We start from the raw sequence: 22017 nt of genomic DNA, 5'->3' as shown, positions 1-22017 counted from the left end.
AAATCCAGTGGCAACATGATAAATTTTTAGGTTTTATATGCATAACATATACATTATGTTACCATATTATTTGAAAATTTTTCACATTATATTTTGTAAATTATAAGTTTATGTATACTTTGTAACTTTTCATTTTTTCAATTATTTGAATAATTTGAGATTTTAGTTAAATGTAAAATTGTATTATGTAATCTTATATATGATTTTGCTATAAAAAAATCGTATAATGATTTTTCAGTAAAAACATTTTTATTATATTAAAGAATATTTGTTAATTTTTTAAAACATATTCAAAGCAGTGGTGCCGGGGAAAGGGGGCGGTGGATTAGGCTAACATAATCTCTTTATCATGTGTTGGGGTTTGTTTGGAAGGGAATTGATTCATTTTTACTTTTTTTTTCTTTTTAGAAATCAACATTTAACAAATATCATTACCAAGGTTGCTTAAGAGTTGATGAAATTCTAGAGGCGAAGCCAAGCGTAGCCCTCTCTTTCTTTGTCCCACCATCGTACACGAGCATAGTAACGTCACTGTCGCCTCATCAACGATCATGCGTCTACTAACTTTTGCTCTTGGTCTCCTTCCTTTTGCTAATGATTGCATCTCTTGGTCTCTCGACTCACATCAGCGTCCACAATCTCCTTTCTCCAACGTCTTCTCATCTTCTCCGACATCTTTTGTTCTTCTCTAGGTGTGCCATTTTTTTTTTTGAAGCTTTCCCTTTTTGGGAGCCTTAGGCATAGTCTTTAATGGCCTATACCTTAAGTTATCACATATATATTTTTTAAATTTATTAATTTTATTTATTTATATTAACACTAATAGGGCAATAGCTTGAGAAATATGGTTTTCTTCGACCATCACATAACTGATATAACATCAAATTGTCTATTTCAAAACCCAAAATATAGAATAGTTATTAACAATGCAACTTCTCTATTAATTGCTAAATACTCATCCAAAGTTTTCAATTTGTCACTACAATACAGTCAATAAAAATATTAAAATGCCGGACAACTTTGTTTAAACCTAATTATGAAAACCTACATTTAATTGGCAAACCGAAGGACACACAAATTTAAGCCATATAAGCCCAAACTCATCCCACGAAGTGCAAGTGAATCCAAAATCCAAAACTCTAAAACCCCAAATGCATAAGACAAGAATTGAATTTGTGAACATAACACTGAAGATTTTCACAGATACGAGAAATGTACTATCTGTTTGTATTCCATAAAGTCAATAACCATTCTCATCTACTACCCTGCATTGAACTCAAAAACAACCTGGACTTGAAAAAGTTACCTTTACCTTACACAAATTGCATCTGTAAGTTAATCGAATTCCAACTATCAAAATGGGGACAAGCTTTATTTTCACCCAAAACCAACGCAGGATTACTACAGCCTAAAGCCGCGACCTTGAAGCTGCAGCCGGCGAAGCAGGCGCGCTCTGCATAAAAAGGAAATAATGTCAGAACCCGGAGCACACAGCAGGCGCGCTCTCAATGTGGTCGCGGAGAGAGGCAGGGAGAGAGAGGATAGAGCCAGAGTCAAAAGGAGGGTTCCTTGGCAGTAAATACACATTTGATGAACTAGCTTTCTTCCAAGGGATAAAAGTAAGAGCTATAAAGGAGCTCGGGAAAATTTGGGGTTACCACTATACTGCATGTATGCACTAAAGTTGTGATGCGTTTGAGCCAAACAAAAAGAGTCGAGGTTGTAAAGATATGAATGAAATAGGGATCTCACCAGAGGAATGCCTTTTGTTGCTCTTTCTTCCAAATACCTTGAAGGTCTGTAGAAGTTGCCATATAGTTGGGACCACTTTTTGAGACTTGTATATATATGTTTAGCCCCGACTGTATCAGCCCAAAACACAATACCACCTCTGCCAACGAAAGAGCACTTATTTAATATGAACATGCAGGCAAGAAAAAACAAACAATTGGTTCATGAGACATATATGGCAATCAGCATGATTTAAACAGTAATATTAACGGCCTACAACAGAATTGCCGTGCATGAGGGTATTAGGTAAGAGCTGAACTTGTTTATATTTAAATGACTTTTCTCCTACATTCAGAATTTATAAGCCAATCCCACCTAGTAGGATTAAGGTTTGTGATTGTTGTTTTTAATGAAGAACTCTTAACTTGAGATAAGCATGAGCTGTCAATTTTCTGAACCCAATAAAACAATCAATTTAAGTCACCACGTTACCTTACTCATCAATTAGGTTAAAAAATGCCAGAACAATCCAAGCTGGCAATGCCAGTTAATGTTTTGTGAATATCATGCTCTGTATGTGGCAACAGAAGAAGAACAAGTACAGAATGGGCCAGGACTACATTATGACACCATGACCATGGATGCAATACTAAGGTCTACTTCGCCCTCTCACATTTGCTCATCTGTAGGCATTTCTACTTTTATTTTCAGTAAACTTGCAAATTCCTAATGAGTCAACAGATCACATATAATTGTCTAAAAGCACTGACCGGTAGGAAGGGAAACTCATTCCAAGAACAGATGCAATGTCAAGGTCTGATGCTCGAACTACTACTTCATCATCCAGGACACGACAGGCCTCGTTCACAACTGGAAAGAGTACCATCTCCACGACTTCTTGGTCAGTAACAGATATAGGCTGTCAGTCAAATTTCAAGATGTCTCAGATACCCTTGAATCTAATGTACATGTACAAGTATGTGTTTGTTTCATTTTGAGCAAAGCCACAGGATGATTTAGAGAGAGTTGAGGAAAGTATCAAAGATCATTACAAACAAACAATAGAAAATTTTATTCTTCATTAAAAGTAGAGGCACCTTTCCACCAGGCAAAATATTGGTAATCCTTCTACACTCCTCAATAATTGGAAGCACCGACGGATCTGGTTTTGGCTTGCTTCCCTTTTCATAAATGTAGTATCCCTTTCCATTGTTTTTACCTGGAAAACAAGTGTCATATGAAAAATGAAGTGCCATATGATGCTTGAAGCAACAACCTAAAAGACAAGTAGGAACACAACCATACTCTTACCATTTCGTCCATTTTTCACTAGAAGCTCAACTAAAGGAGACTTGAATGTACGATCAGGAAATGCACTAGCAAATTCTTTACCAACAGCAAGGGCCACACCATATCCAGCTAAGTCCTGAAGCCTGTAAACACAATTCAAAAGAAAATATTTTAGCATTAACTGCCTAGAATCCTAGATATAGTATACAGGCAAGAATTCATTGACAAGGATATTGAAGACTTGGATATGATTACAGTCATAATCATCTAAAGGAGTTTGGAGCCAACCCCACCCAAGTGGGATTAAGGATAGAGATGGACTTTGAGCATCCACAACCAGCTAATCCAGAACTGTAAAAACATCGCACTGAAAGATTTCTAAGTCATTTACACAGAACCTTCTCCAAAATTCAATCATGCATGTATGCTCTAAAAGAATCAAATTGATGTACTGAGCTCTGACAGAGGGATCATCATTCTATAAGCTCTTTAGCTTCCTTTCAAAACATATAAGTGATGGCAAGGGCATAAGGGAAGTCAATAACTTGGTCTTGACACCCAGACATTTGAATCACCCATTAACATGCTCCTCAAATCTAAACTAATTAATTTGACGTGCAACCAAGCTAGATATTGAGGCTCAACTGAAACTTCTTTTCATAAAGCTTCTGATTATTTGTATTCTATTCTTTTCTTCAAAATCTGGTACTATTGAAACTAGTCTGAGATAATCTAATCTCCACACTTCTTGGTGCCAATGTCACAGAATTATGTAAAAATCATTAGTCCTGGCACAGTTGCACATGCTTTGCAATAAACTTTTAAGACATCAAGTCAATTCCATGGACACACAATGACAAGAGAAGAAGATTACTGGAATGGGCCCATAGGCAACCCAAAACTGCTGATGAGCCTGTCAATTCTGAAAACATCCACGCCTAGGTTGACCAGCATATGTGCACCATGTGTATAAGGGAAGAAGGTCCGGTTGACAGCAAAGCCCGTACAATTTCCCACCACAACAGGGACTTTCTTTATGATTTTGCCAACCGTCATGAGGTCAAGAATTACTTGGGCAGAGGTCTTCTCTGTCCTCACAATCTCCAGGAGAGGCATCACATGAGCAGGACTGTTACAGAAAATATATATACAAGTCAGAAATAAAAGGAAAAATTCCTCTCCATTCTTTTAAGTAGTATACATGCTATTTGATTTCACAAAATAAAAATTGCACATAAACTGATTTTTGTAACCCTTTCAGTCTATGGGAGGAGGTGAAGGTGGTGGGAATAACAAAAAGAATAATAACAACTTTCTACAGGTGAAAAGGAAAAGGTCTTGGAATTTGGAGTTTCAATTGTGAGTCTTTTGCCACCAGCAAACTAATTCCTTCCCACCTAGGGGAGATAATCCTAATTTCATTTTTTTACTCCTAATTTCAAATGTCATTTCCATGATTACAAATTCAAATTCAGTTCAGACATCGATTATTGACTACATTACTAGATAGACCAGATGGGCCACCTGATTTTAACCACTGATCCTCAAGGGTCATACTCCAGCAAATTTTAGTAGGCCAAAATAATTAAAATTTACTTACATCCTTTTTATTTTGACTATCAGTTTTTCCTTAAATCCTTTAACACTGAAGAAAAAGAAAAACCTTTACAGTTCTTAAATTGTTTTGAAGGTGAGGCAGTATGAAGCATAAAACCTGAAGAAATGTGCTCCAACAATGCGATCTTGGGAGGTGGTCCTTCCTCCTACTATATTGAGGTCAATAGTAGATGTATTTGTGGCCAAAATGCAATGTGGGGGGCAAGCCTTCTCAATTTCACAGAAAATTGCTTGCTTCAGGGGAACTTTTTCGATGACAGCCTGCAATAAGGACATTATTGATTTCAGCATATCAGATAAAATGGTCATTTCCCAGAATAATAGTGAGAGCTAAAGAACAAAAACGAAAATTGTGCATTGCAAAGTTGTCAAACTTCATGAGAAGGTAGAATTAATAGAACTTTCAAGGAAACTCCTCACAAAGAATTTGAAACATAAAAGGCCAAACCTCTATAACCATATCCACATCTCCAAATTCTGTATAGTCCAATACACCTTTTAGCATTGAAAGGGCTTTATCTGCTTTATCCTGTGCCAACTTCTTTCTTGCTACTAAGCCCCGAACATTTGCTGTAACATAATTTGGGCCAAGTCATTACTTTCTCATATGAAAACATTTAATGTTGATATGTAGGAAAACTTAAATATGAACCAATGCCATCTAACCTACCACGACTGTATTTGAATCCATCACAATACACATCACTACCTTTTTCAACCAACAATGAGAAACAAATGTAGGTATACTTCCTCCATCTTGATTTGGGGGAATTATTAACATGCACAAAGTTGAAGGAAGCATATTTGAAATAGATCATCAAAAATGTCTTTCTCCTCATTTCAATTACTTTTCACAAATTAGAGACAATCTTAAAGAAGAGGAATTTGGAAAAAGTGATGAATTATGACATATTAACATAAAAAATTAGGACTTCCAAAGAAGGCAAGTAAAATTATAAAATGGGATTGAGAGAGTAATGATTTATTCATGGAATCCTTTTCAGCAGCCATAACTAAAAACCGTGTATTACATTTTGGTATAAAAGGTGATTTGGTTTCTAAGAAACATAACTCTCAGAATAAAAGACATGCTAGGTAATACATACAACTGTAAGAGAGATAAAACACAATAGACATAATAATTTAGCACAATCCCAGAGGAATTCTCTATATCTTATATCAAAGTAAAATATTTTTCAACCAAAAGTTTTTCTAGCAGAATGCCAAGGATGCTACTGAAGAAATATGCCATTTGTGGGCCCGGGGGGGGGGGGGGGGGGGGGGGGGGGTGGTGTTGTTGGAGAGAGAGAGAAAGGTCACAACCTTCTATCATTCTTATTCCTCTCAGAAGATATTCGGAATTAACCTCCTTCAGCACAACATATATGTTGCCCAGGATTAGAGCTGTGGCAATACCAGAGCCCATTAAACCACCACCAATTACAGCAACTTTCTTTATAGGCCTTGGTTTGAGCCCAATATCAGAAACATTAGGTACCTGGCAAAGTTTCATAGATAATCGTTTAAGAATAAGATGAAGGAGCTACTGCACGTCAACAGATAACAACTAATGTTACTTCAGTGAATGTTTTAAGAAAAAAGCTCAAAAATCAAGATCCAGGTCATTGACAAGACAATGGTGGTGATGATGAGATGTGAGATATGTCATCATGTAACTTGAATATCTCTTACTTAGAGATTTGAAGCTGAGTTGATAACACTTTAATTTACCAACATTTGGGTTCAAAAAGGCGTGAGAAGAAAAATTCACTAAAAGAATAAGACATGATATACTCTAACATCTTTGCATCAAGAACACTGCACCACAGTGGAGTGAGGAAGTGAGGTCAGGACAACATGCATGTGTATATGCAGTAAGACTAAGGCAAAATTGAATGAATTTCTATAAACAGAAGACAGAAAAGAGTAGGATCAGAAAAAAGGCACGCTGAAATAGTTAGAACACCGTTACATCAACTATTTTACCTTAGATGTTGCACGTTGGGCAAAAAAAACATGAACGAGACCCTTTGAAGTGTCACCCAAGACTAGCTCTTTAAAAACTCTGGCCTCCTGCAAAGAGCAAACTGTAGCTTATTAGCTTGCAAGTTGAGGAGAAACAATAAGCTAATGTTGTTAAACCAAGCTGCTTTCCATTTTGGTGCCAAAAAATCAGTAACAACAATTGCTAAATACTGTACAGCAAGGAATTGACAAAGAATTGCAAGATGAAGAAAATCACAAGCACTAGGCCAGAGAAAAAACAATATTAACATTCCTTCTACAAGGAAACAGTTCACTCATCTAACAGCAAGGTTACCTCCAAAACCCCATTATACCCTCCACGAACAATGCCTTCCTCTATCACATTTAGGCATGCCAGATGCTGAGGCATATTTGGAGCAGTTCGTTTGGCCTGCTGTCTTGATACTTTCAATATCTCGCATGCTTCAGACAAGGAACCAAGCTTGTCTGTCCTGTGAAGGGAACGAATCCAAGGTTTCTGTCTATCTGCAATCTCTAGAGCCCACAGCCGAGAAACACTCAACAACTCATCAGAAGACACCAAAGCATCAATAAGACCTAGCTTCTTTCCTTCTTCAGACATGATAGGTTTAGATAACTGTAGACATTATTTGCAATGGTAGATTGGCATTAGTCCTGAACAAAATTGTTCATTTATATATAGAAACTGATAGAGGGGGAATATGAAACAAGTTAAGGGTCATATATATCAAATAAGCACATCACGAGCACATATACATACTAAAAAGGTAAATATGAAACAAGTTTCCAACAACATATATTGTAAGTTAGGATGTCAGGCTGTTGTCCTGAAAGATTGGTTCTTTTTAAGATTTGAAGCATAAGGGAATCTCATAGTGGATAATCCAGCAGAGGTCTAATTTAATACCAGGTGTGATATTGAGCCCACCTGTTCCAAATTTAAAAACATAAACAACTTCCAACTGCAATTTCAAAAACGCTCGTTCCTTTTTAAATTTGTACAATCACACAAAACCTTCAGAACAGTTAAGCATGTACTACTCCATGAAGCATCCACATAGACATGTTCTACTCTACAAGTATCTGTACAAGCATAAGATGTTTAGTTACAAGCTCTTCTCTTATAAACAAACTTTTCAAATTTGTATACCAAACAACAGAGGAAATACATTCAAATGAATTTTCCTGCAAGGGAAAGAAAAGGCTGCAGCACAGGAAATCAACTGTCTAGGTCAACGCTGAACCCACATGAGAAAAAGTTTCAAGATTAGGAAAACAAGAATGGTGCAATAGATACATGGGTAATATATGAGGCAAATTGTGCATGTGATCTGTTGGATTTACTCAACTGGAGTGGAGATTATACAACTTCATGTCATATGACAATTGACCTAGCAATTACAATGAAACATGTACAAATTTTATGTGTTCTTCGGAGTGCATAGAACAATATATAACTCACCAAAATATTGGCACCCATCATTTCACTGATTTATTTCTAATTATTCAAACCAAATGTCAACTTTCTTGGAATACAGTGCGTGCATAATATACTTGTCAAAAAAAAAAGGAATGCATGCATCAAGGATGCATGATGTTTAACAAGGTCATTCTGAATAATGAAAAGAAGAATTGCAAAGCCAATCTTCATGGAAGAGACTGCATGCCTAATTGAATATGTGAGTTCCATCAAACCATTTATAGGACTTTTAACTTAGCCGGTAGCAAGATGGAACACTTACCAGCATCATTTCAACTGCTTTCGACAAACCAACAAGCCTTGGAAGACGCTGCGTTCCTTATAAAGCAGTCATCATATAGTTAATAACTCAATCATCATATAATTAAAAACTCAATCCTATCATCTGTATCCAATTAAATGTGGAATTCATGAAATGCACATCAAAGAGTAGAAATACCTCCAAACCCAGGAATAACACCAAGGCTCAACTCTGGCAAGCCGAGTTGAGTTCTCGGTGCAGCAATACGTGCATGGCATCCCTGCATAAATTCGTCAAATGAAATATAAAACAAAGAAACTTGAGGGAAATGGCATTCAAAAAACTGCTATAGCTTGGAAGAAACTACAAACCATTGCTAACTCTAGGCCACCCCCAAGTGCAAGTCCTTCTACAGCAGCAACCACAGGCTTCTTGGCATCTAAGGAAAAGATGATAATGTGAATGGAGTTCAAAATAAAATTGGTGATCAAAAAATATAAAAAGAACAGTAGGTGCACAAAATGAGGAGGAGAGAGAAAAAAGAAAAATGTTAAAGAGGTATTGAATTCAAGCTTCAAAATATACTACTAGGAGATGCACTAAGGACCTTCAATTGTGTTCACGACAAGATCAACAGATACATCTGGTAGAACAGAAATATCCCCTGTCACAACAAACAAAGTAGTTCATTATCAGTTATTGGGACCAGATTAAAAACTTCTGCCAGCTCAGCTCCGCACAAAGTGAGGTCAATTAAACCATACCGGTCTTATGGATGCTTTGAAAAACATTGATGTCAAAACCAGCACAAAATTTCCCGCCTTTTCCTTGAGATTCAAATCAAGAAGCAATGAGTACAAGCAACATCCAAAATTCACACTCTTTAAACATTCAAATCCAAGTAACTGGTATATCCAGATAATCATATGACAGCAGTGAGAAACCAAATATCATCATCACTAGAGATTTTTCCTTTTGAAAAGTTGACTGAAACAATGACCATGTCATGTTTAGCATCCAAGAGAATTTTCGCACATTATGGTCACCACTTAAGATTTTCTTGGAGTAAATTACACCTAACCACCTTTGGCAATTTAATGAAAAAAAAGAGAGCTTTTTTGATACAACAACATACCAAGCCTTTATCTTATTATGTTGAGTTGGCTACAAGAATTCCAGCTTTCAGTTAATTTTTATCTATGGCCTTATCTTTCGTAAAGCCCATAAATTAATATTATACCGAAGTGTCTACCACCAAGTTTTTCTTGGTGTTCCTCTAACTCTTTTGCCATATACTTATTCCATCTCATTCACTCTCTTCATATGATCCTCTATTCTTAAGTACCTTTAGATAGTGGAAAATTAAACTGTATGCCTTGTCAGAGTTTATCTTTTAACAGAGTTGACCATGTTATTTTAAAGGCTGTTGCACCCTTTCTTTCTATTACCAATCAAAATATGCAATATGCCCCTTCATCACTACACATCATTGTCATCTCCTAGCCAATTACAATATGCCACTTGCCTCATCGTCAATAAGCAGCACAGAAATCCAAATCCAAATCCAGAATATGGTCCTCCTGCATCACCTGACAGCTGACAGCAAAAAACACCCTCCACCATTGTAGGCTAACTAGCATGACACCGTACCATGGCCGCTGCTGACCGACCAGCATGCCACTGCCTCTGCCAGCCAACCTCCATAGAGCAGCCCTCACCCCCAATTTCGGACCAATATCTGGTCCAGCCTGGCCCCTATCACCCATCACCTTCCGTCAATCTTGGATCAACACCGAATCTCTCCAACAAACCTTTTGCCATGAATCACCTACAAGCAAAATCAACTACCACAATCATAGAGCCTGGTCTTTCCATAGATAGTCTAAATTGTATATCTCCTGCTCCTCCTTCTATCAAATATAGCAACAGGTGATAAGGTTAAGTAAGAAACTAATAAAAGTCTCTCCGTCACTTTATGCTCATCACTAAGTCTGATCAACTGCTGAGTATCTAACATACTTATCCAATGGACCCAAAAAGGTAGCTACAAACCTTGATCACACCATGTAACCAAAATTTATAAAACCACGTAAAGCCCCATGAGGGAACACCTAATGATTTGTAGTCCCCCCCCCCCCAACAACTCAAAGAAAAAAAAATGTATATATACATATATATACACGCACACTTGCATCACTGGCTAAATGAAGTACAGTTAATGTGTATATGCTAGCAATGTGCATACAGATTCAAAGTAGGATAATTTTGTAAGACTTTTCCCACGGGGTTCAGCAAAATTACTCCACTTCAAGTTTCCACCAAATACACTAATCACCTAGCTGGCCAATTTTTTCGGCTCAGTTTCTCAATTATTATCATAGTAACATTCTTTACTTTTTTTTAAGTGGCAGGAATGTCACTTGATCTCTAATTGATCGCATAGACAAAAACAATTGGAGTCTCATTTCCTCCAAGTGAGTAGATCGTATCTTTTCAGTTAATCCAGGAATTGCAAGAAAAAACTAAACTCAGGGACTGGCAAGAAAATAAGTACAAGTGCCCGATTGACTGGAGAAGGTGTTGTGCCAAATTCAGCTTTTCTCACCACGATAAAGCAAACTTCATATAATTAATTGGTTAAACTTCCAACCACACACGACACATCCAACACCATAACTTGCTAGTTCAATCACGAAAGTGACGAGACTCACCGGTCACAACAACAGCTTTAACATCGCTCCTCCTCATCGCCTCGCTGAATTTCTTCTGCAAGCCTGCAATAACTGAACACAAAACGAAACAACCAGAACTCGATTAGCAAAATCACCATCACGCACATGCAGAAAATGTAAAACCTAGAGCGGAGACGTTTGATCCATGGGCGGCCTTACTCGGGATGGCCAAAGCATTGACAGGGGGATTACAGATGGTGATGACGGCGACGCCGTCGCTTCCGACCTCCATCGTCACCTGAACCAGCCCGGCCATCGAGCTTCGATCGATTGATACAAGAAGAAGAACGGACTATCTCCGGAGACACAAACCGCGAGAGAGAGAGCGAGAGAAGCAGATTCTTTATACAGCACGAGATGTGAAATGTGAAATTGACTGCAGATTCAACGTATCCGCTAACTCAGTGAGTGCGGTCGTTGGCTGCGAGTTCTCACGACTCACGTTTTTATTCCCCTTTCCTTCTTGAGGCAAAGCTGAGGGTCAGCATAGTAATAAACCTCACGTGTCTGCACTACAATTGTAATTTGGGAAATTCTATTTGCAACCATGCAATCAAAGTAAGTAAAATTTAATTCTTATTATTTGCAATCAGTGATTACTTTTTTGTAATTATTTATATTTTAAATATATTTTTCAAACATCTATCCCTCAAAAAACACCCCTCGCATAGTAAACCCTCTTCACATCACTCTTCACATCAAACTATCTTTAGACCACATGGCCAAAATTGAATCGAATCGGCGGTTCGAACCGGAACCGGACCGGCCGAAACCGGAACCGGACTGAACCGGCGAAATTCGGTCCGGTTCCGGTTCAAGGTTCCGGGGAACCGGAACCGCCGGTTCCGCGGAACCGGAACTGCCATTTCCTATTTTCTAGGGATTTTTTTTTTCATATATATATATTTTAAGGATTTTATGGTATATATATTATATATATATTTATATATATATATATTTTTACATATATATTATTATTATATATATATATTTTTTTATTTCTTCTTCCTTCTCATTCTTCTCCCGAATTCCCTTCTTCTTCCTTTTCTTCCTTCTTCTTTCCTCTTCTGCAACGCACAATTAGGGCAACAGCCACCGTGCACCGCCTCCATCGGCCGTCTCCACCATAGCCATCGCAGCACCTGCGTAACCAGCAGCCGCAAGCCACCGCGTGACTTCCGCATGCCCTAGCCGCCGATCACCATCTTTTTCTTCCTCTTCCTTTTCTCTGTAACTCACAAATCGGCTAATCAGCAACTGACCGCGAGCCTCGCCACCACCTCCGACGGCCGCCATCGCCGGCTAGGCAACCACCCCAGCGTTGCATCGCCATCAGCCGCAAGCCATCGCTTGGCTTCCTCACGCCTAGTCACTGATCACCAGCTCCTCCCAGCCATCACTGCCGGCACAATCGGCCGACACCTTGGCCAGATCCGGTCACGTAGTCACCGCTGCTTACTCCCTCGCACAGCCGTCGGCCCTTGCTCGGCTTCCCTCAGCCGCCACAGCGACCCTCGTCGCCTCTGCAACTGCTGCCATATTGGGGTCGATTCGACCCAATCAGTCTGACCCGACCCGACTCGGCACGACCCGACCCGATCTAACTCAGCCCGACCCGACCAGATCCGACTCGGCCTGACCCGACCCGATCCAACTTGGCCCGACCCGACCAGATCCGACTCGCTTCAGGTTTGATCCATTAGATCTGACCCCTATCTAATTTGACTTATCAGATTAGATCTAACTCATATCTGATTTGATCCATTCAATTAGATCTAACACATATCTGATTTGCTTAGATCTAACCAAATCCATATCTATCATGCCAAGGCACAACACAATGAACCCCCGGTCTCGATGTGGTGCCTGTGTAGTATTAAATAGAGGATGTCATCCACAGTGCATTTTTGCTCCTTATTTTCGTTGTGAGGGTGGTACTGCTCATTTTGCTACCGTTCGTGAAGTTTATACTATCAGAAATGTCGTCAACCTCTTGACTCCGCTTTCGGTAAATGACCAATTTTGGGCTTCCGATACACTTCTCTTTGAAGCTCAAGCCCGGCTTCAGGATCCTGTTTATGGGTGTGTATCTCACATTCTTGCTCTTCAGCAACAGGTTAGTGAGCTGCAAGCTTATCGAGCTTATTTGCAAGATTCACTATTCGCATATTATTCTTCGCATCCCCTACTTGTTCCTCCATTTGATCCAAATTTCAACTGGAGCTCTAGTCCTCCCACCATCCCAGAGGCTACTCTACTTCACCCTGGCGAAACGAGCAGCAGCCAGATGCCACTCTCGGATGACCTTGATGAGCTAGGTCCAGTCATCTTTGGCCACCGCCGACGTCCTTGAGCATTGGCACATTATCAGTTTTTATGGTTTGCCCCCCTCTTTTTTTTTTTTTTTTTTTGACTGTACGGCTTGATCTTTTGTATTATATTTGAACATATGGAATGAATGTTATGTTTTGAGTATTTAACATTTCATTTCCTTGTCCTTCCCTCAATAGCATATCAATTACAAATAAATTATCTCAACCTCTTACAATTACATTTAACAATTAAAAATCGAAACCAAACCGAACCGAACAACGGAACAAGGACCAAAATTGAATACAACAATATTTAAAAAAAATTAAAAAAATTCGGTTTGAACCGGAACCGGAACCGTTGACCGAACCGGTCCAAACCGTTGATCGAACTAGCACGAACCGGAACCGGAACCGAACCGTCCCAAACCGCCCTTGGGCGGTTCGGTTCAGGTTCAAAGATTTCTTGAACCGGAACCGGCGGTTCATGAACCGTGGCCATGTTTAGAATAAACCTCACGTGTCTGCACTACAATTGTAATTTGGGAAATTCTATTTGCAACCATGCAATCAAAGTAAGTAAAATTTAATTCTTATTATTTGCAATCAGTGATTACTTTTTTGTAATTATTTATATTTTAAATATATTTTTCAAACATCTATCCCTCAAAAAACACCCCTCGCATAGCAAACCCTCTTCACATCACTCTTCACATCAAACTATCTTTAGACCACTGCCATCTCGCCGTTGCCAGAATCGTTTGTCTCGCTTGCTTTTTTCACTGGAGTCCCTCACTTTCTCATTGGAATTACAAAAGTTAAGCAAGAAATATTTAGAAAAATTCTATTTGCAGCTGAGTGTTTTGCTATTCACAAGATAATATGGCTACCCATCATCGTACTCGAAGATTTGGAGGAAGCACCCGAATCCACATATATATGTATGTAATATAATATTGCTACATATATATATGACATATATGTATGTAATATGAAGTTATTCTCATAAAATATTGTTGCATTTGATTAAGTTTGATCATTTGCAATTCTCATATGATAAGATTCTTTCATCTGGAATAATTTATATATAAAATTATTATATATATTTATATAGTTATAATATATATATATATAATAGTTTCTCTCGAACTCATGGGTTCTGGAGAATTGATTTTTCTTGAATTTATGGATTTGGGGTGCTTTCAAAGTCCTCGAACCCTAGGGTTTGTGTTGGATCGCTGGCATTTAGAGATATCGAACAACTTTGGCAACAGTTAGAGAGAATACCTCTGAATCGCGACGTTCAAAGGCAATGATCGCCGTCGAACCCTGGGGTTCGGGGTTCCCTGAACACCCAAAACATTGGGGTTCTAGCGGTCAAAGGTTCCCAAAACCCCGGGGTTCGAGGTTTCAAGGCACCGAAGGTTTTTTTTTTTAATTTTTTAATTAATCTTATTTTTTTAATTCATCCATCGTATATGCATATGTAAATTATGTGATTGAATTAGTGATTGATATTGTAAATTGTGTTGTTTCTCGCCGAAACAGGAATACTGTTATCTTCTTCGTCAAACTCTAGCGTAAACATTTGCAGATAATAATCTTTCATCGCTGATAATAATTGATAATTAGCTATGGGGAGAAGAACTGAGCTGAGCAATGTTTGGTGTTGAATAATAGTGGTTGTGCGATGTTCAGTTGTGAATGAGTAAAGTGGCTGTGGCGATGTTGGTTGAGAAAGTGGGTGTACGCACTTGAAGAGCAATGATGGGTGGTTGAGTGTCAAATATTTAAATGAAAGGTAAATATGAATTTTCATCTCAGGATATTTTAGAAATATTAAAAATGGGTTACGAAGAGTAAAAAGTATGATTACAAATATAATTTTATTTGTAATTTTACTTCTTATAAATAAATTTTGTATTTAATATTTGATTGTCAAAAAAGACTGCCTTACTTTAAGTACTAGTATTTAATGACTTAAATTTAAAAATAATATTAAAATTTATAATTGATAAGAGTATTATTAGTCATGTGATGTCTTTTAAAAAGGTTAAGGAGATCATGTGTTATTATTTTTTTTTTTGTCTAATATCTCCTCAAATGCGATATATGATTAATGATAGGGTCAAGAATCATTAACTTATAACATTAATTTAAATTTAAATTTAATATTTAATGAATTTAAGAATCCATTAATTTCTCAATCACTATCCCTTCCGTTGACGTTGACGTTGACGTGTCAATGGCTTTGTGGGCAAAGCACAAAATGAGTTTTTACTAGTTCATTTGGGATGGTAGTTAGGGTGTGTTTTTCCAGGAAAATATTGTTGAATGGGAAAGTGTAGCATTTGAACTTTCCGGGAAAATATGGTTCGGCAACGTGGATTAGTTCCACTGCATTTTCACTTGCTCCTGTTTCTTTGAAATAATGATTTTTTTTTTTTTTTTAGTTATAGGTTGAATTCAAGTGAATATTAGATTTTTCTTTTAGTTTTTTTTTATTTTGTAATTATTGAATTTTAATGAATTATATATTAATGATTCAATTAATTATAATGTAAAAACTTAATTATGTTCATGAGAGTGAAAGGGAGCTAAATAGATGTAGTCGGTTAAAGAGATGGAGATAAGAGATTTCGTTAAATCTAAGATGACGTAGTTAGATAAAGAAAAGATATCGAAAAAAGAGAGAAAACGTTAGAAGAGATGTAATGAAAAAAAAACATAAAAGACATAGAAAAGAGAGAAGACATAGCGGGAGCGAAATAGAAAGTTGAGAAGAAGTTAAAGTAAGAGAGTACGTTAAGGAGATATTGTTGAAGAGAGAGAGAGAGAGTTGAGAAAATGTTAGAGAAAAAGAAAATAAATTGAAAAAATATTGAAAAACTATTATATTAGCATGTGTGCTATCAGTTGTTGTATTTAAATGAGTAACTTGACATGATTTAATAACATATTTAGAACCATAAAAACTTTAGAATTTTATAAAGGAAAAACTTAAAACTCTCGTGGGAAAAATATGATTTTGGCCAAAATTAAATTAGTTAGTGATGATGAAATAGCAACATGAGCATCCAACAGACGACGTCGGTTAACAACTGGATGAAAGGAATAAAAACGACATCGTTTGAACCAGCTGGTGCATCGATAAACCCTTGAGATCCCGAGACTTGGGCGAAGCAAGCTTCAATGGCGACTTCGACGGTGCTGTGTAGGTTATCGTCTCGCCTGCGACCTGTAGCCCTCAAAATCAACAAACCTTCACTCCCGAAATCGAGCCCTCTCCCTCAGACTCGTCCTTCCGCTGCTCGCATTTCTCGGTCCTCGAGGTAGCATTCTCATGTCACGAATTCTAAATCAATTTCCAATTTCCGCCTTGTCGTATTTATCTAAGAGTATTTTTTTTTTTTTTATGTATTTGGTGGGGAGTTAGGTTACCGGTGGAGCTGAGCTGCTTGGAGTCGATGATGCCGCTGCACAGTGCAATAGCTTCGGCTCGATTGAGGTCCAGCTTGTCCATTGAGACCAAGTGTTGGGGATTAGTTCCTCAAGGTGCTCTTTCATTCTAAAATCTTTTTAATTGATTAAGTTTGGACTGCTTCGACTTAGAGTAAATGGAGTTTCTATTGTTTTGGAATTGGCTAGTTCTATCCGCGTGAGAATTTTAAGTTCTCTTGTGGGAGACTTTTCCTTAGGAACAGTTGGATGAACTGTAAGACAGACTAGTTGGTTATATAACAAGAATTTTTCTCTAAATCTGAAGGTTGCCACAGAGGGATAAGTTGGAAAGGTTGTGTTTTGTTTATGAGGAGAGGATCCTGCTAAATTAGAGGTAGTAGATTAGATCCTACGTAAAACATTGTGAATGCATATTATGCAACAATGAAAGAGATCAGTGAGAGGTGATTATCAGTTTGCCGTGATTAAGACTGCTTTGACATGACTTAGTGCGGCTACATAGGAGATCATAGAATAACTACAGGATGTTGAAATTAAAAATAATCCAGCCGCATAGGAGACCATATAAGTTCTTTTATTTACCCTAGTTTTGGTTCTCTTTCTTTTCTCCACTGCATCAACTTATTGCTCCCATGTGAATGGATGGTCATGTGTTTGAGTTGTGGGAACAACCTCTTAACAAAGTAAGGGTAAAACTACCTACAAAAATGACCCTTTCCCGACCTTTGCAGAACATGGAGCCTCATGTATTAGAGACATCCTTTATTATCTTGTTGGCGCCCATGCATGAATGGAATTGAATCTTTCCTATTGTTTTTTTTTTTCCAATTTTGGTTTCTTTTGAGTGGATGGAGATGCTCATGATTTGCACAAACTATTTCATTCTTTTTTTAAGGTTTCAGTTTGTTTGTGCTGAACTTATTTGGCTTATTTTTAAACTATGTTGCACGGAAACGGAAATGGGAAACGTTTCCAATAGGAAACGGAAACGTGGAAATTGACGTTTTTCTAAAAAAATAGGCATAAATAGGGTTCGAAACGAGAATAAGAAACATTTCTGAATGGGGAAACGGCACCTATGAGGTGTTTCCGTGCAACATAGTTTTTAAATTTAGATGTAATATAGAAATATCCCGATATTTCATGGCTACCTGTTGGGATCTATTTTACTGCATTTGCTCCTATGCATGGAGTAAATGAGGCTTGAATTTCGGAATCATATATGAAGGTGATGAAACTTTGGTCTAGAGTTAGAACAATCTCTTATGCTTGTATTTGGTGTTGCATTGCATTGTAATGATGATGCACTTAGGATGAGATGATTGGTGCCCCATGCATGTATATTAGTGGGTTTTCATAATCAATCATTTGCCACTAGATCTTCTCCCATGCTTACACAAGGGAAAGTTGCCATTGTCTTGCCAAGCATGCCACACAGGCAGGTAGCTGCATTTCCATCCCCAGATACTATTGCTGCTGAAAATAATTTTTTTTAAAGATTTTTTCTTTTGATCTCATTTAATAGTCACTGAGGATTTCAATTATCATACATTTCTTTTGCTGTTCCCCTGCTTATGGAGTGTCTAATCCCAGTGTATTTGATGAATTTTATTTATTATCTTTCATTTGCTTATTTTTCCAACCACCCAAATGCAAAACAAATGATATCCTTGTGTGTTTATGTCCTTGTTTCACATAATGATCACATCATCCATGTTTCTGATTAAGCCTGGATTTTTATAGGGATGTAATGAGGCAAGTGGTTACACATCATTGTTAACATAATCTTTCTAATATGATCATTGTCCTGCTATTTTGAAATTCCCATTTTCTTCCATTTAATCTCTAATAATACCATGATCCTCAACGATCTGAGTGTTCCTCCTTTTCTTGCCATGGGTTCTTATAGAGCAGTAGTAAAAGAATTTAAATATGAGCACTTTCCCATCTTATAGGAGGCTTATACATGCCTGAATGTCCAGCCAAAATCCAATCAAACTCCAATTTCCTCCAGACCTACTGACACCAGTTTGGTGAATCCATACCTTTGCCAAACTCATTTGGGTATTTGATGTATTTCCATTTGGAGACCTCGACAAGGCCTGATTTGGTTAAATAAATGTTATGGAGAGCAAGACGTTGCAAAAAAGTGGGTTGTGTAGAAGGTACCTTGCAGTTTTTGCCATTGTTGACCTGCTTCAGGTGATGAAGGCATACACCATTATTCTTTTTGGAACAACATACAGAATTGCTGCCCATGTGGTTAGTTCTATTGCAATGTTCTCTTAATCTCTACTAGAATTTCCAATTATGTCTCTCCCTCCAGCACCGCAAAAGGATATTCTCCATCTGTGTAGTCTATGTGTGTGTGGGGATGTTGGAAGAAGCAAATCGAACCAATGTCACCCTACCGGAGGAGGACAGATGAGGGTTTTTGAAGATGACCTGTTCTTCAGTTTTATCAATAATGTACTGGTACATTGAATGATTAATCTTAGTGTGCCATGTAATTGGCTAATAGTTCTACTCATAAAGGATTCAACTATTGGGTCCTCAGAGATCTTGTCTCTGTAAATCCTGCTTTCTCACCAGTGTTGGATCAGAAGCTAGCAAGAAATGTTTTCACAATCTCTGTTTGGTGGAATGGTGTAATCTGCATGATGTCTTTCCTCATTTTCTTGACTTGTCATTGTTTTCATCCTAGTGATGAATTACTTGTAGGTGGACCACAATTTTACTTTGTGGTTATTCATTTCTCTAAACACACTCCTTCCTTTTACAACCTCTTCCTTTCTTTTTTTTTTTTTTAATTATTTGTGTGAAGGAGGATTGTGTTTTTTTGTTGCTATTGGGTTGTAAAAAACAACTGTGCCAAAAGTTTGTACGAAATGTAGTCAATCCACTAACTTATATGCAACAACACATCAAGCCATAATCCTACTAGGTTAGGGCTTCATTTTGTCTCCTCACAAGAGCTTCTATTGATTTTCTTCTCACATGATTAAATCATCTTAATTGCATTGTTCACATGTTATTCTCAATAGGAGCCACTGATTATATTTTTAGTTTTATCTTTTCTTATATAGATGCACCTGTTTAACATCCGAATCTCCATCATACTCATATTTTGCATATATTGGTGTTTTATTACTTAGCATTCTATGCCATACAATACAACAACATTGGCTTTATCAATGTCTTAATAAAATTTTCCTGTGCTTGAGAATTTATGTTTAAGTAAACAATTGGTCTTGTTATATTGCCACCCCCTAAAAGTGGAGGGGTGGGGATGGAATGGAGGATAAACACCCCGAACTCATTATCTGTCTCTTCGTTGCATAATACTTCTTTCTAATAATTCCTCTTCTTCATGTTACAGGGATCTCAATGCCTTTATGACAGCCAAATTCTAGCAAGTTGTCACTAGGGCCTACTATGTCCATGGCACCGTGAAGGAACAAAGATGTGTGTCGGTGTTAATTAGTTATCTTTTGCTCTTGAAAAGTTTGATCCACAATCTGCCATGGGAGATGGGTTATTTGGCTAATTCTTGTTTGCTCTTTGCTTATTTCATCCAGAATTTCATGTATTCCAGTTTCAAACATTGTTATGCAAGTGCATTGCATTCCCAGATTTTGCTCTTCATCTCGGCAGGCTGTTAGTGGAAAACTAGGATTGAGCCAATATAATGTTTTGACAGTGTTAGATTCTTGTTTATGTCTGTTCATCCAGTGGTTAAATGATGGTAATTGGCAATTTACACCTTAATCTGATTTAGATGGCCGGCCCATGCCTTCAGTTCTGTTCACTAAATGAATCTATTTTACCATGTGAATGGCATGTTTTAATGTTTTGCGAGAGTTATCAGAGGATTGTTTTGTACGATTTACTCTTATGTTATGTTGTGAAGAGACTATTTTTATAATTTTAATTTATAGCTTTTTTATATGGTGATTTAAATCTAATGAAACCAAAGTTTATGTACTTAATGAGCTTGGAATGTAACAAACCAATTAATTAATGGGGTGTGACTTGAAATATAGAATCTGTTTGCATATGAGGTGAGAAGCTAGAAATGTTTTTTTTTTCCCTACTTTGAAGTGTAAATACAAATTTGACAATTTTGTTATTAAGTAATAATAAAAGCATCAAATAAAATTATTTTTAGATAAAATATATCTAATTAATATTTAAAATTATAAATATTATACTTAGTAATAGTATTAAATACTTCTATTAACTGCTTTCATGTTAATTTTATTGTTAAAAAATATTTTTTTTCTTAGCAAGAAAAATACTTTTAAAATTATTAGGAAACCACGTAAAACTAAAAGTTTTTTTTGGAGTTGATCAAAGTAATTATTAAATTATTTTATTCATAAAAATGATTCATAATAAAAGTAATTTTATGTTAACCTTAATGGGTAGGATTAAAATTATTAGGCAACGACATAGGACTAAAAGTCGTTTACTTGATCTAAGATTCGAACCATGACAATAAGTGAAGGTAATTTCTTAGAACTATACAATGATCCTTTGAGTAGAAGGAACTAGTCGAATAAAAATATAAAAAAGTTCATCCATCATTAAATGAACACTTTGTTTTTATGGTAAATTACGTTTGGGTACCCATGAGGTTAGCTTAAAAGATAAGCGATACTTTTCTATTTTATATCTCTTTCTTATTTCTTTTCTTTCCTCACGAAACTTCTCTCATTCTTTGGCAACTAAGGCGGTGGTGCTAAGGCGGTGGGTTCCCTTCATTTTTCTCCCAAATCATGATCTCAAAGCTCTAATTTTTCTCACTTCATGATCTTTACGTATATCGATCATCAGATTTTGTAAGTAGTTCATTATCTCTAATAACACCAACTCAATTTCTTCTTATTTTCTCTCTTTCTTTGGCGATGATGACAAAATGGTGGGTTTCCTTCCTTTTTCTTCCCAATCATAATTCTCACACACATCGATCATCAGATCAGGTAAATAATTCATTATCTCTAACAACACAAACTCGATTTCTTCTTATTTCCTTTTCTCCTTTGATAGCCATGGCGGTGGGGGACCAGATGGTTGATTTCTTCCTTTTTTTCTCTTTAATTGTAATTCCTGCATATATCAATCACTAGATCAGATAAATAGTTGATT

The 22017-nt window shown here is 37.0% G+C and overlaps 3 protein-coding genes across 3 annotated transcripts; 2 read left to right on the top strand and 1 right to left on the bottom strand.

The window, feature by feature from the left end:
• Positions 1-1167: 1167 nt before the first annotated feature.
• Positions 1168-11466, bottom strand: LOC127806503 (peroxisomal fatty acid beta-oxidation multifunctional protein AIM1). Its single transcript, XM_052343852.1, has 18 exons — positions 11258-11466; positions 11078-11149; positions 9131-9193; positions 8974-9030; positions 8738-8805; positions 8565-8646; positions 8388-8443; positions 6959-7261; positions 6625-6711; positions 5962-6136; positions 5087-5208; positions 4736-4899; positions 3896-4150; positions 3043-3164; positions 2829-2950; positions 2502-2650; positions 1753-1891; positions 1168-1453 (listed from the first exon to the last, which is right to left on the bottom strand). The coding sequence occupies exons 1-18, from the start codon at positions 11352-11354 to the stop codon at positions 1409-1411; spliced, it is 2178 nt and encodes a 725-aa protein (XP_052199812.1). The 5' UTR covers positions 11355-11466; the 3' UTR covers positions 1168-1408.
• A 1472-nt stretch (positions 11467-12938) lies between these two features.
• On the top strand, positions 12939-13451 carry LOC127805719 (LOB domain-containing protein 29-like). Its single transcript, XM_052342471.1, has one exon. It carries the CDS (start codon positions 12939-12941, stop codon positions 13449-13451), a length of 513 nt encoding a protein of 170 aa, XP_052198431.1.
• Positions 13452-16553: 3102 nt separating this feature from the next.
• LOC127805845 (protein NUCLEAR FUSION DEFECTIVE 6, mitochondrial) lies at positions 16554-20667 on the top strand. The gene is made up of 3 exons (XM_052342648.1): positions 16554-16739; positions 16844-16962; positions 20249-20667. The coding sequence occupies exons 1-3, from the start codon at positions 16600-16602 to the stop codon at positions 20266-20268; spliced, it is 279 nt and encodes a 92-aa protein (XP_052198608.1). The 5' UTR covers positions 16554-16599; the 3' UTR covers positions 20269-20667.
• Positions 20668-22017: the final 1350 nt, after the last annotated feature.

The sequence above is a fragment of the Diospyros lotus genome, chromosome 7 (assembly GCF_014633365.1).
Source record: "Diospyros lotus cultivar Yz01 chromosome 7, ASM1463336v1, whole genome shotgun sequence".
NCBI classification, from domain to species: Eukaryota; Viridiplantae; Streptophyta; class Magnoliopsida; order Ericales; family Ebenaceae; genus Diospyros; species Diospyros lotus.
The sequence above is the reverse complement of the archived record's forward strand: the minus strand, read 5'-3'. Positions and strand labels throughout refer to the sequence as shown.